Source organism: Morchella importuna, assembly GCF_003444635.1.
Source record: "Morchella importuna strain M04M26 chromosome Unknown Morimp01GS008, whole genome shotgun sequence".
Classification (NCBI taxonomy): Eukaryota; Fungi; Ascomycota; class Pezizomycetes; order Pezizales; family Morchellaceae; genus Morchella; species Morchella importuna.
The window spans coordinates 441,258-453,839 of NW_025763405.1; the positions used below are offsets into that span (position 1 = coordinate 441,258).

Genomic DNA, 12,582 nt, shown 5'->3' on the forward strand with positions numbered 1-12,582 from the left:
ACTTAAATATCGATCTCGTCAACTCGAAAAAAAAATCTCAACACCGGGCATCCATCGGGAGTTCTCACTCGTTCACCTAAATGGAGTGCCAAGTGAGAATTGAAGAATGTGATGGAAACCGGTAGGTGCTAATGTTTGGTCATTTCGTTAAATATCTCTGTAGCTTCAATACAATGCTGACAGTTAAGTACAAGTATATATGTATTCTTGATAACTGTTACCTCTGGGTCTGCGGTTAGAACACTTGTACCGAATAATGAAGCAGGCAGCATCAATCTATTTCGGTCCCCTGCCACACTCTCTGGCGACGTATTTATGGACACCACTCTCATATCCCACGCCCCGGCTCGAAACATCTAACAAACCTCCGACAAGAAATGCCCCCAAACCCTCATCCCCCACCCCCACACCTATCCTCACCACCCCCACCACGCTCACAACCGCCCCGCATTACCCCGCCTTCCTCTTTATCACTAACCTCTCCTCTGCCTTCATCCCAATCTTCTGATTCCCTACACAACCTCTTCCTCCCCCTCCCCTCCCCCTCCGTAGCCCCTTCTCCACCCTCCCCAGCCGCCGTCTCCTCCCCACCACCAACACCACCCCCGCCACCTCTCTTCCTTGCACCCATAACAACAGCCACATCCCTCGCAGTCCCACAATTCTCCATCACCGGACAATACGAGCACACCACTTGCTGCGGCACTGCCTCAAAACCCTCCACTCGATCCGCAAGAACATCGAAGCTATGTCCATGGATCTCAAGCCGTGCGGAGCCCCTACTTAGCAGGGAGGTATTTGTGTTGGTCACCGCATCAGCCATATCGTTCCTTTTGTTATTCTCGTTCTCGGCGGTATTTTCCTCCGGCACGGGGGACGAAGATATTATGAGCACCCCATCTACCATGCTCCGTCCGGCGGGCATCAGAGTATCCCCGTCCCCGCTCTCGCCCACAAGCTGCTCAGCAGCCTTGCCACTGAGACAGCGTCCGCGGCCACGTCTCTTCTTGGGCGCTGAAGCGAGAGCTATAGCAGCGGGGGCGGCGATATGGCCCCCAACCCCGACCACCCTGCAAGCCTCCCGCACAGGGGAGGAAGAGATGATGGTCACCACGGCCATCGTGCTGCGTCCGGCGGTGGGCCGTGGAACATCACCGTCCCCTTGTTCACACACGGGCTGCTCAGCAGCCTTACTCGCTGCACGGCGTCCACGGCCAGGTTTCTTCCTACGTCCCACGGCAGTAGCTGTAGTTGCGGGTGCAGTGTTTTCGGCGACACCCTCTCCTCGAAGTTGTCCGGAAGCCCCATTGACAACTTCATCGCGTTCGGGAACCCCATTGATCACATCGGCGCGAGAGTAGGGACCAGCGAGTACCTCCCCAGTAGTACAATCCCTAATTTCACATATCCGCTCATATCGGATATCTGGCCTACCGCCGTTGGAGCGTAATACCGTCACTAGGGGTATGACCCCTTTGACAACAGTTCTCGTGGCATAGCGAGTATGAATGCGGTTTTTGCGTCCCATTGTGGGCGTTGGTTGTTGTGATGGTGTTGGTGAGCTGCACTGGCGAGGTGGGTTGTAACGGGACGCGAAACCCCCCCCAAGTCTTGGGATCCGGGGCACACGAACTTTACGGCAGTAGTAGTCAGGGTTAGGGTGCCCACGAACTTGAACGATAAATTTGGTAAGAATACATAGTATAATCTAGGATGTTACACAACTCCGTTATTCATTATTAAAACAATCGTATCCTTGTAGCAGCAGTTATGTATACGGGTGAGTTGTGCTATCAAAATCTTCCTTTGTAACCTGCGGTGTTCTCGGTGATAATCTAGTGTCGGGGATAGGTATCGATAAGATTATCCGGCCATACAGAGTGGAAAGTACAATATGACGATCTTTAGGTAATAGTAGGTATGATATGGTATCTTATCTGTATGAAGAATAAGATCAATATTATTAAGAGTCTTGGCTCGCAAACCAACCTTTTTTGCATTTTTTAGGCTGGATCTACGAGCGGGATCTAAGCCTCCGGTACGCTTTCCGCAACAACTATGATATATTGCACTTAGTACAATTAGAAGTTTGCAAAATATCATGCAGTTCCATAATGACATCAAAGTATTGCAGTGGTTACCATTCTTGAAATAGGGCGCTCGACACGTTTCATAGTTCTAGAAGATTCTCATCATTTCATTATAGTATTCGTCATCGGCGTATGACTCACTTTCCTATTAGTCATTCTATTACTCACACGTCCATGACTCATTGTATCTCTTTTGTACTACCTTTCTTTAGTATAAATACGGGGCATTCCCCCTTAGCTAGCACAATCAACACGATCAATTACTTTACTTCTCCTACATACTTTCTCTAGGTTATGAGCCCGGAGACCACTCACGCTTACACACTCTTCACCATTTTTACCACAAAGTACACTTTCTCGTTTCACTTTCAATCATGTCTGAGAGGAGCATCAAAATTCCCGCACTCCCATGCAAGCTGGATGGTCAAGGCCATTACACTGTATGGAGGGACCTTGCTACCCGCATGTTGAAAGTTCACGATCTGTGGAACTTGGTCAATGGTTCGAGCAAGCGTCCCGTGTTGACAACCACCACCACTACTGTACCTACCACGGCACCACAAGCATCAGGAAGCGTAGCTGAGCCTGAAGCAGACGAAGAAGAAGCCTCCGACAACGCTGAAGAAATCAGCGACTGGGACAAAAAGGACAACCTTGCAGTTGTATTCCTTCAATCTAACATCGAATTCGAAGTTATTCTCACGCTGACACCGGCCCACACCGCTCATCACCTCTGGACTCAACTCGAGGATAGATTCGATCGGAAAACTGTCGCCTCCCTCCACTCGCTCCTCGCCAATGTCGTCACACTACAGTACACACCCGACAAGGGTATCAAGGAACATCTAACCCAGTTCAACACTCTTTGGTCATCTCTCCTCACTAGAACTAGTAACTCTACGGACAAGACCAAAGACCCACTCGGTTACCACCTTCACCAACTCGCATCTGTCTCAGAAGCGAAGGCATCCTTCCTACTCCTCTCACTCCGGCACGAATCCCTCGAATCAGTCGTTGACAACCTGCAAACCAAGCCCAACGTCACCTTCGATGACGTCTACGAAAAGCTGTTGGATCTGGACTCACGGCGCAACAACGATGGACAGGCGGCTGGAGAAGCCTACACAATCAGGCAAGGAAACCCAGGACACGGAAACAACAACAGAGTCAGGAGGCCACGTAACAACGAAACAGGAAATCGGGACGTCACATGCACCTGGTGCACCAAGAATGGAGAATATGCAAAAGGCCACACGCACAAAAATTGCCGGAAACTCAAAGCTTTCAGAGACAAGGAGAAGTCCGCTGCATCTGGCAACCTCAACGTCGCATCTGGTACTGCATTTCACACAAAACTCGACCTCTCTTGGATCCCCGATCTTTCTGGCCTTCCCGCACTCGAAGAAACCGATGTATTCACAATGCCGGTTGACTTCGACCTCACCAACTTCTCAGATGACACCTCGGATATTACCATGGAAGACTACTTTGGCTTCATTGTAGGACCTTCCACCACCGACAACAAGGCATGGATCTTTGACCCTGGTGCAACCAACCACATGACCGGAACGCTAGTTACCGACCCCACTCCCCACACTGGAACAGTCACTGTTGGAGGAGGTCGCAAACTCCAGATAACCGGAATTGGCAACGTCACCATCAACGGATCACATGGCCTGATCACTCTGCAGAACGTATTCTTGATCCCCGAACTAGGCAATACCAACCTGATGTCTTGGTCTTGCATCGCTAAAAAGGGATTTACAACAACTGGGACGGAAGACGGCTTTACCATCTACAAACCGAACAGCAAGGAAATCATCGGGATCGCTAACGCAAATAGTACTGGTCTTTATATTTTTGAAACCAAGGAACCATGCGCACACCTCTCTGCCGCCAGCAGCTTCTATGACTGGCACCAACGGCTCGGACATCTCCCCGCTTCCTCGCTCCCACGGCTTCGCACCATGGTCGCCGACCCCAAGTCTCTCCCTACATCTGGTCACATGGAAACATGCAAGACATGTGAACTCGCTAAGTCAACCAAATCTCACCTCGCTCCTCTCACCGAACCACAATCCAAACAACCACTGGAACTAATACACTCAGATCTGAACGGCAAGTTCTCGACTCCTTCTCTGGGCGGTTTCAGTTACTATATCACTTTCATCGACGATTACTCCAGGTACGCTCACCTCTACTTCCTCAAAAAGAAGTCAGATGCAGCAGCTGCCACAGAACGATACATCGCATACATGGAAAATCAATTGGACAAAACGGTTAAACGGTTTCGAAGCGACAACGGTGGCGAGTACATCTCCAATGACCTTCAACAATCTTTCGCCTCTAAAGGCATAAAGCATGAATTCACTGTACCTTACTCCCATGAGTCAAATGGAACAGCAGAACGCTTTAATAGAACTATAGCAACAATGGCACGATCCGCCTTGCTCAACCACAATCTCCCAAAAAATCTATGGGCAGAAGCGATCAACACCATGGTACACGTCAAAAATCGCCTCCCGCACAAATCACTCCCGAATATGACACCATACGAAGAACTTACCGGAAAGAAACCCTTTATTGGGCACCTCCGATCCTTCGGTGAAACCATGTTCATACACATACCCGTCGAAGCACGACCAGCAGGAACAAAACTGGATGCTAGGGCCATAACGGGACAATTCTGCGGATACGGAGACTCTGAAAAAATCTGTCGCGTCTACATACCATCACAAAGGAAAGTAGTTCTCTCTCGTCATTTTAGGTTTAAAGGTACATCCGTAGGGGAAGAAATCGAAGTCAAAACAAAAACCGATACACCCCCTAAACCAAAACAAATCGAGATCAAACAAGAACCACCCTCACGTCCGTCGACACCAAAACAACGTAGGACATACGACGACGACCCAAGCGACGACGACATGATCAACCAACAGATAATGCGCGAAACCATGGAATATTTCTCCGACACCGATTCGGAAGACCACGCAAGTATAGTGGGGGCCGGCTATACGAGGCCCGCCACTGAACATACCCCGCATGATGATAATGAAACAGATACTAATCAACCGAGACGTAACTCAGCACGGGAACGGAAAGCTCCGGTTAGATACGGACACAACATTCAGCATGACACTACCCTAACAGAACCAACAAACTACCACCAAGCGATAAACAGTCCTGACTCCGAAAAATGGCAGAATGCTATGAAGGTTGAACTCGACTCACTCGCAAGGAATAACACATGGAATCTGATCAACACACCGGATCACCGCAAACTGGTCGACTGCAAATGGGTATACAAAATCAAACTTGGGCCCGATGGCAACCCCATACGGTACAAAGCCCGACTAGTCGCAAAAGGTTTTTCACAGGTCCCTGGTCAAGATTTCGATCAAACCTATGCCCCCGTCACCCGATACGAATCCATCAGACTACTCCTCGCTCGCTGCCTTCAAACCGGTGGCCAATGCGATCAAATGGACGTCACTAGCGCATTCCTATACGGCGAACTTAAGGAAGAAATCTACATGAAATCTCCTCCAGGATACCCTACTCCCGGCAAAGCATGCAAACTAATTAAATGCATCTACGGTCTCAAACAATCCTCAAGGGAATGGTATGCCCGCCTCTCAAAAGCGCTAATCAAAATAGGATTCAGAAAAGCAGACTTCGACCCTTGTGTCTTCATACACAAAACAGGGGAAGTTGTCATCGCAATATACGTAGACGATATCCTCATCTTCTACTGGTCCGTTGAACGCAAGGGCCGCGTCAGCCTCCTGCTCCATTCTGAATTCGGAATGACGGAAACTGGCACAGCCAACTGGGCACTCGGAATCCACTTGATCCGCACTAAGACTGGCATCATCCTATCACAGGAAGCTTATCTCAAGCGTGTACTTATCAAATATGGCTTCAACGAATCCAGACCTGTGACAACACCTATCGACAACAACGTCCACCTCCAATAAGGAACGGAAGCTGAAAAAATCGACGATCCAACAACCTATCAGTCAATAATCGGTTCACTCATGTACGCAGTCATTGGCACTAGACCCGACCTCGCCTACACCGTCACCATGCTCTCGCAATTTCCTTCCTGTCCCACTAAGGCTCATCTAGCTGCAGTCCATCGCGTCCTCCGTTATCTCAAAGATACCCTCGATTGGTCACTCTTTTACGCCAAAACGCGACCAACTGCACTCATCGGCTACAGCGACGCAAGCTATGCCTCCGACATCGACGATCGCCGCTCATTCACCGGCCATTGCTTCATGCTAGGGGAAGCTCTCATCTCCTGGCGCTCTTATAAGCAACGATCAGTCGCCACTTCTACAACTGAAGCGGAATACATGGCCCTTTCGGACACCAGTCGACAACTGATCTGGTTAAGGAATACAATCCACGAGCTGGAACGAAAACCGAATCTCTCTTTCATTCTTCGAGGCGACAACAACGGCTCTCTCTCTTTGGTTAAAAATCCTGTCTTTCATAAAAGATCTAAACATATTGACGTACATTTTCATTTTGTTCGGGAACGGTTTGAGGATGAATTATTTGAACTGGAATATATTTCTACGAACGAGAACGTGGCGGATTTACTTACAAAAGGATTGGACAAAGGCAAACATGTTTTATTTTCTTCTACTATTCACTGTGGCTCACGAGGGGAAGTCTTGAAATAGGGCGCTCGACACGTTTCATAGTTCTAGAAGATTCTCATCATTTCATTATAGTATTCGTCATCGGCGTATGACTCACTTTCCTATTAGTCATTCTATTACTCACACGTCCATGACTCATTGTATCTCTTTTGTACTACCTTTCTTTAGTATAAATACGGGGCATTCCCCCTTAGCTAGCACAATCAACACGATCAATTACTTTACTTCTCCTACATACTTTCTCTAAGCATATGGCATAAAAAGAATACCGATACGTACCACCGAGAACCCTGGTCATCTGCTCTGTTCCTTCTGCACTCAGCCTAGGAGGAAGATACAATATGTCAAAGATTTCTCGGCTTATTCCACCCTTGCCATGGCTCTTTAGGAACATTCTCTCCTCCCCCGTGTTCCTTTCAGGGCCGGAGCAAGCCCCCCACATGTATCCCTTCAAGCCAGCTCGCTGACCTGCTTAGCTCGTCGCCGGCGTGCTCGAGATCACGGCAGCTACCGAGGAAGGTCTTTAGCTCGTGGTCAGCAATGTAGCGTGGCGCTGAAGTAGTAGGAGTGGGGGCCGGTGGGATATTTTTGGCTGGAATCCGCTGTGTTCGTAGCGAGAGTCGGGACCGGTGTTATGATAGGGGTTGGAGTGGAGGGGGTAGAGTCAGTCGCCGCCTCTCTAGTATCATGAACTACCCGACGACGAAGGCATTGGCTAGGAAACGGAACCGCGAGAGTAAGATCTTTCGATGAGCGAGGACTAAAGCCACCTTTAGATGCAGCTGTCAACGTTGCATAATTATCCCCTTCATCGCAGTCATCCTGGTCATCCTCTATCTCCTCTGTATCATTAGCAATAGGTATTGTGGTGTCTTCCCCTACAGCTAAACGAGCCTGACGTTTTGTAACGCTCTCGGTATCCACGTTCCTGGTTTTATCACGGGTAGCAATGATAGCAGTGCCAAAAACGAACGCCATATCACTCCCGGACCCCGCCGCCGCTGGCCCCGCCAGAACCTTCCGAAATGCAGTAATTGTCATTTCACGTGTTGCCAGGAAGGCATACACCGCGTCGGTAGGTAGGATAAACGTATGGTTGTCAATTTTGATCTCTCTGGTGCCACCGCTGTAGCGTGCAGGAACAAGTTGGGTCATGATCGGTGTCCGCTCAGCTGAACCAGAACCTGGCAAGGCAGGACAGAAATATGAGGTAGAGGCAGTGGTATCTGGAGCTATAGCAGCGCTAAAGATGAAGCTTATATCAGTGGCCGTCGCCGTCCCCGCTGCGACTGCCCGGAATGAGGCGATGGTCTGTGTGCGTGTGGGGTGAAATGCTTCGAGGGGGTCGTTTGGGATGGTGAATATGTGGCCGTCTATAATGATGGTTATACTAGTGGGCTGAAGTCTTGCTTCAGACGCCATACTGGGGGGGGCATCGGTAGTAGTGGTGGCGGTGGTGTGTGACCTGTTGGCTTGCATAGGAAGGGGTTGAAGAGTTTGCTCTCGGCCCTCGTGGCGGTGAGGAGTATGGTTCTGGGTACTTACCGAGGGACGAGGTGGGTGGGATTGCTGGGGGGATATATTGAGCGAGATACGATCTGCTCCCCACCGGTGATGGGTGGGGCGACGGGCACCGCGGAGGGGTGCCATTCCGCTGGTGCTGATATGATGAAGTGTTTGTGGTGAGGTTCTGGAGATGAACTTAAGATAGAGGACGGAAGTGAATCTAATTCACTAGTGCGGTTATCCTTGTAAGGTCATGATGCATGGCGAATTGAACGGGGTGCTCTGCATGCATGGGTCCTGTCTGGGACTACAAAATCAGAGAAAGCATGATAAATACCATAATGGGCGATTGTAAATAGGTGGGAACAATTCCAGTTACTGAGAGATAAGCCGGGCGCCGCAGAAATAAATTGATGCTGCTTGAATGATCGCTCGACACGAGAGCTCCCATATGGTAATCAAAACTTGGTATAGATTATGTACTCATGTGTTAAAATTGTATTCAAGCTCGAATGATCTCTCTACCACCACAAAAAATGCATCGTTTGATGCATTACCCATAGATAAATCGTCAGTTAAATACACTCATTAATGCATTACACATTGAGGCCTCTGTTTAATCGTCGGTTGAACGATCGTATGGACGATATTGTAGGGAAGGTTGTCAGTAAAATTGTAGGGAAAGTTGTGCAAAGTAAATGTATCAGGACATGTATCGGGAAAGTCGTTGTTCAATGTACTACATGTATCCGGTAATAATAATGTATCAGGTAATGTATCCGGAAATGAATCAGGAAATGTATCGGGAAAGTCGTCGTTTAATGTGCTACCCAGTAATAAAATGTATCAGGCAATGGATCAGGAAATGTGTAGGGAAAGTCGTCACTAGATGCCTATACTTCACTAGTACATGAGTACTATCCTTTGTATAAATATTATGGCGCAGATGGTACCCTCTGGGTTGGATATTGAGAACCGTAGGAGTTCGATGCCGCCCATCAGCACGAGATTCATATAGTGGAGAGCGGTTGGGGAGTCGTTTGGAAAGTTATTTGGAAAGCCGTTCAATCACAACTGCACCCGGGATGCACACATTTCCTGATCCATTGCCCTGAAATATTAATATTACCGAGTGCTACAGCAGGCAACGACTTTCCTGATACATTACCTCATATATTACCTGATTCATTTCCCGATAGATTTACTTTGCTAGTCAAGCCATAGCAGATGCATTACGTAAGACCAGAAATGTATTATCGATGCATTTTCCAGACTCGATTCGATGCATTTACTGACGATTTTCATTGATGCATTTTCTGTAGTAGTAGAGTCTCTAACCATTGACATAGGATAAGGATCCCCAAGTTATCGTATTAATCATGGACTATCACTAGTTAGTTATCCATTCGCTTGCACGTAATCGAGTGATAAACCATGATTTGCGCTAACCATGTTGGTATTGCAGCTACTGTGGGGAGGCACAGGTTTTGGCGCGGATGTAGCTACGGCCGGTAAGCATAGTAACTGTTATTAGAGGGGTCAGGTAATAGCGATTACAGTCTTCTTATTTACGAGGCGGGATCACCGATATAGAACAGGACCAGCAGTCGGGGTAAATCCCAATAGAGAATGTATTTATTTAAGGGCAAATCATATTGGAAACAGACAGCACTAGAAACAGATATCTAGACTGTTCAGCGTTGTGATCCTGCTGGTGAAGCATACCACATGGCCAATCCCGGAAAGCAAAGGTACTCCACCGCACCCGACCTTACCACCGCGCTCTACCCCCACCGCGATTCTCTCTTACCGCCCTAGTATACACCCTGTCCCCGCCAGCAAACAAAACCCACACCGAGCCTCTATCCCCTGATACTCCTTCGCAAGGGCACTACGAGCCGGGTCCTCCTCTGCAAGCACCCTACACACCGCTTGCCTAACTGCGTGATCCAAGACAGTTCGTGAAGCACACATCAGATACATCTCTTCTCCAATCCCGGTCCTAGTTGCCGCAAACCGCCCACTGATTGATAGCACACCATCAACGTACATCCCTACAAGCCAGGTGGCGGGCACTTTGAGCTTGAGAGACGCATGATAGAAGTCGCTGAAGTCACCGAGGAAGGCCCTGGCCCGATGGTTGGCGTCGTGGGCTGGCGGTGCGGCGGTCGGTGTAAGGGCCGAGGGTATGCTTCGCGTCAGAGCTACGGACCCCGTAGGGCCTGGGACCGGTGTCATAATAGGGGTGGAACTCGAGGCAATAGAGGCAGTTACAGTATCACCAAGTGCCAAACGGCGAAGCCCTTCGCCAAGCATCGGAACTGCCGGAGTAAGCTCGTTCCATGAAGGAGAACAACGACCGCCATTAGACATAGGTGTGGAGTAATCCTCTGCCTCATCATATTCACCCCCGGGACCATCTACCATCTAGGTCATCAGAAGGAGGTAATGCTGCCACCTCCCCACCAGCTATATGAGCCTGGAGTTCTGCAACGCTCCCGGCTTCCACAACACTGTTCCCCTCAGAGGTGGCAATGATAGCAGTGCCAAAAACAAATGCCATATCTCTGCCTCCCCCCGCCACAACCTCACCCGCTGTAACCTTCCGATATGCGGCAATTGTCATTTCACGAGTTGCCAGGAAGGCATCCGCTACGTCGGTGGGGAGGGTGAACGTGTAGCTGTCGATTTTGATATCTGTAGTGCTGCCGCTGTACTCTTCGGGAATAAGTTTGCCCATATTTCATGTCCACTCATCTACATCAGAATCCGACGAGGCAGCATCGACGGTAGCAGTAGTGAAAAGAACAGCACCGAAGATGAAGCGCATATCACCGGCTGTTGCGATCCCGGCTTCAACTGCACGGAACGAGGCGATTGTCTGGGTGCGTGTAAGGTGGAATGCTTTGACGGGATTATGCGGGGTGCTGAATGTGTGATTATCGATTATCAGGGTGATATTGGTGATTGATGGCGCGGCGTTGGGCGGGGGGGGTGACTGTGAGAGTGGCGTGGTGTGTATGCTCTTCTTCCCGGGTGGGGTTGGCGGGCTGGGTATCTCCTTGTTGAACGTTTGGTGTCCTATCGGGAGCGATTTGACGGGGGCGATTGAGATAGCGGGCTGGTAGGACGGAGCTGGGCACAGAAGCTTGGTGGCGGTGGCGGCCACCGTTCAAGCGGTTGTATACCATTGGTGTTGATGGCCGGACGTGATCAAGTGTCTGTAGGAGGTGATGTACCACAGTGGTGGTGTTGTGGGGTAGATGAGGAGGGGAATGGAGGGTAAGTCCGTGTTGACAGTGTCTCTGAACCTGCGGAACCGGAAAAATTGCAGTGATGGTTGGATTAAGAATTAGCTTTCCACAGGTAAACTTATAACTCGTGAAACCAACAGATACCCTAATTAAATCAGGCCACATACTCATGAAAATCCTTCTTGAATCCTCTCCCAACGTGAGGCTTTTGCCGACTGATGCTTCACCCCAGGCAGCGCGCAGTGAAGTCTAGTTAACATTTAACAATAAAGGGATTAGTAAAGTTACTAAACTACAGTGACTAAATACTTTAGTAATTTTTTAGATACTAGTAAACCAACACACTGTTTGAAAATTAAAGAAAAAAAAGGAATATAAAAGATTGTTGTATGAATAGCACCCCCGTAGTAGCCAACTCTTCCTGGAATCATCGTAGGGATGGAATTTAGAGAGAGGTAGTTAAACCTGTTGGCAAACTATAGGTATCGCTCCCGCCAAACGCTAAAGATTTAGTAGGGATGGAATTTCGAGAGGGTGAAATGATGATAGGTTTCCCTGCAGCTAGAAGGTGGAGTAACAGGAAGAAATACATCGATCCTGCTTTTTTTTCGTTTAATACATTAATTGCATGCAGCCTTACAGTTACCCTAATCTCAGGCTTGGGCCCCTCCCCGAAGTGGGTGGGGGGGGGGGGTGGAGGTGTTGTGTTCGGCACCGGGTAACAACAACTCACCCACAGGCTCGCCCCCGCATCGGATGATATTCCCCGTTTAATTCGTGCCCTAATTAAGCCAGCTGCAAGTTAGGTTACGTGACTACCAATTTCATTACCATCTATCGCTCGACACGAGGCTCCGATGGATTAAGCCAGCATAATATACGTCGCTCATAATTACAAGTGTTAGAATCCTATTTGAGCTCCAAAGACTTATAATCTACTGGCAGGATAAGACTGCACGAGCTTTCGTAAGCTTCATAGACTATCACCCATCAGTGGGTCGATTTGCTTGCACGTGATAGAGTGATATTTCATGAGTAATCCGAACCCTGTGGGTATGGCAG

At 48.9% G+C, this 12,582-nt stretch overlaps 3 protein-coding genes across 3 annotated transcripts; all 3 read right to left on the reverse strand.

Moving 5' to 3' along the window:
* Positions 1-391: 391 nt before the first annotated feature.
* Positions 392-1,528, reverse strand: LAJ45_03632 (uncharacterized protein; the record flags this gene model as incomplete). The annotated part of the gene is made up of 1 exon (XM_046113217.1): positions 392-1,528. One exon carries the CDS (start codon positions 1,526-1,528, stop codon positions 392-394), a length of 1,137 nt encoding a protein of 378 aa, XP_045973510.1.
* A 5,766-nt stretch (positions 1,529-7,294) lies between these two features.
* LAJ45_03633 (uncharacterized protein) lies at positions 7,295-8,410 on the reverse strand (the record flags this gene model as incomplete). Its single annotated transcript, XM_046113218.1, has 1 exon — positions 7,295-8,410. The coding sequence occupies one exon, from the start codon at positions 8,408-8,410 to the stop codon at positions 7,295-7,297; it is 1,116 nt and encodes a 371-aa protein (XP_045973511.1).
* A 1,662-nt stretch (positions 8,411-10,072) lies between these two features.
* Positions 10,073-11,006, reverse strand: LAJ45_03634 (uncharacterized protein; the record flags this gene model as incomplete). Its single annotated transcript, XM_046113219.1, has 2 exons — positions 10,073-10,587; positions 10,691-11,006. 2 exons carry the CDS (start codon positions 11,004-11,006, stop codon positions 10,073-10,075), a joined length of 831 nt encoding a protein of 276 aa, XP_045973512.1.
* Positions 11,007-12,582: the final 1,576 nt, after the last annotated feature.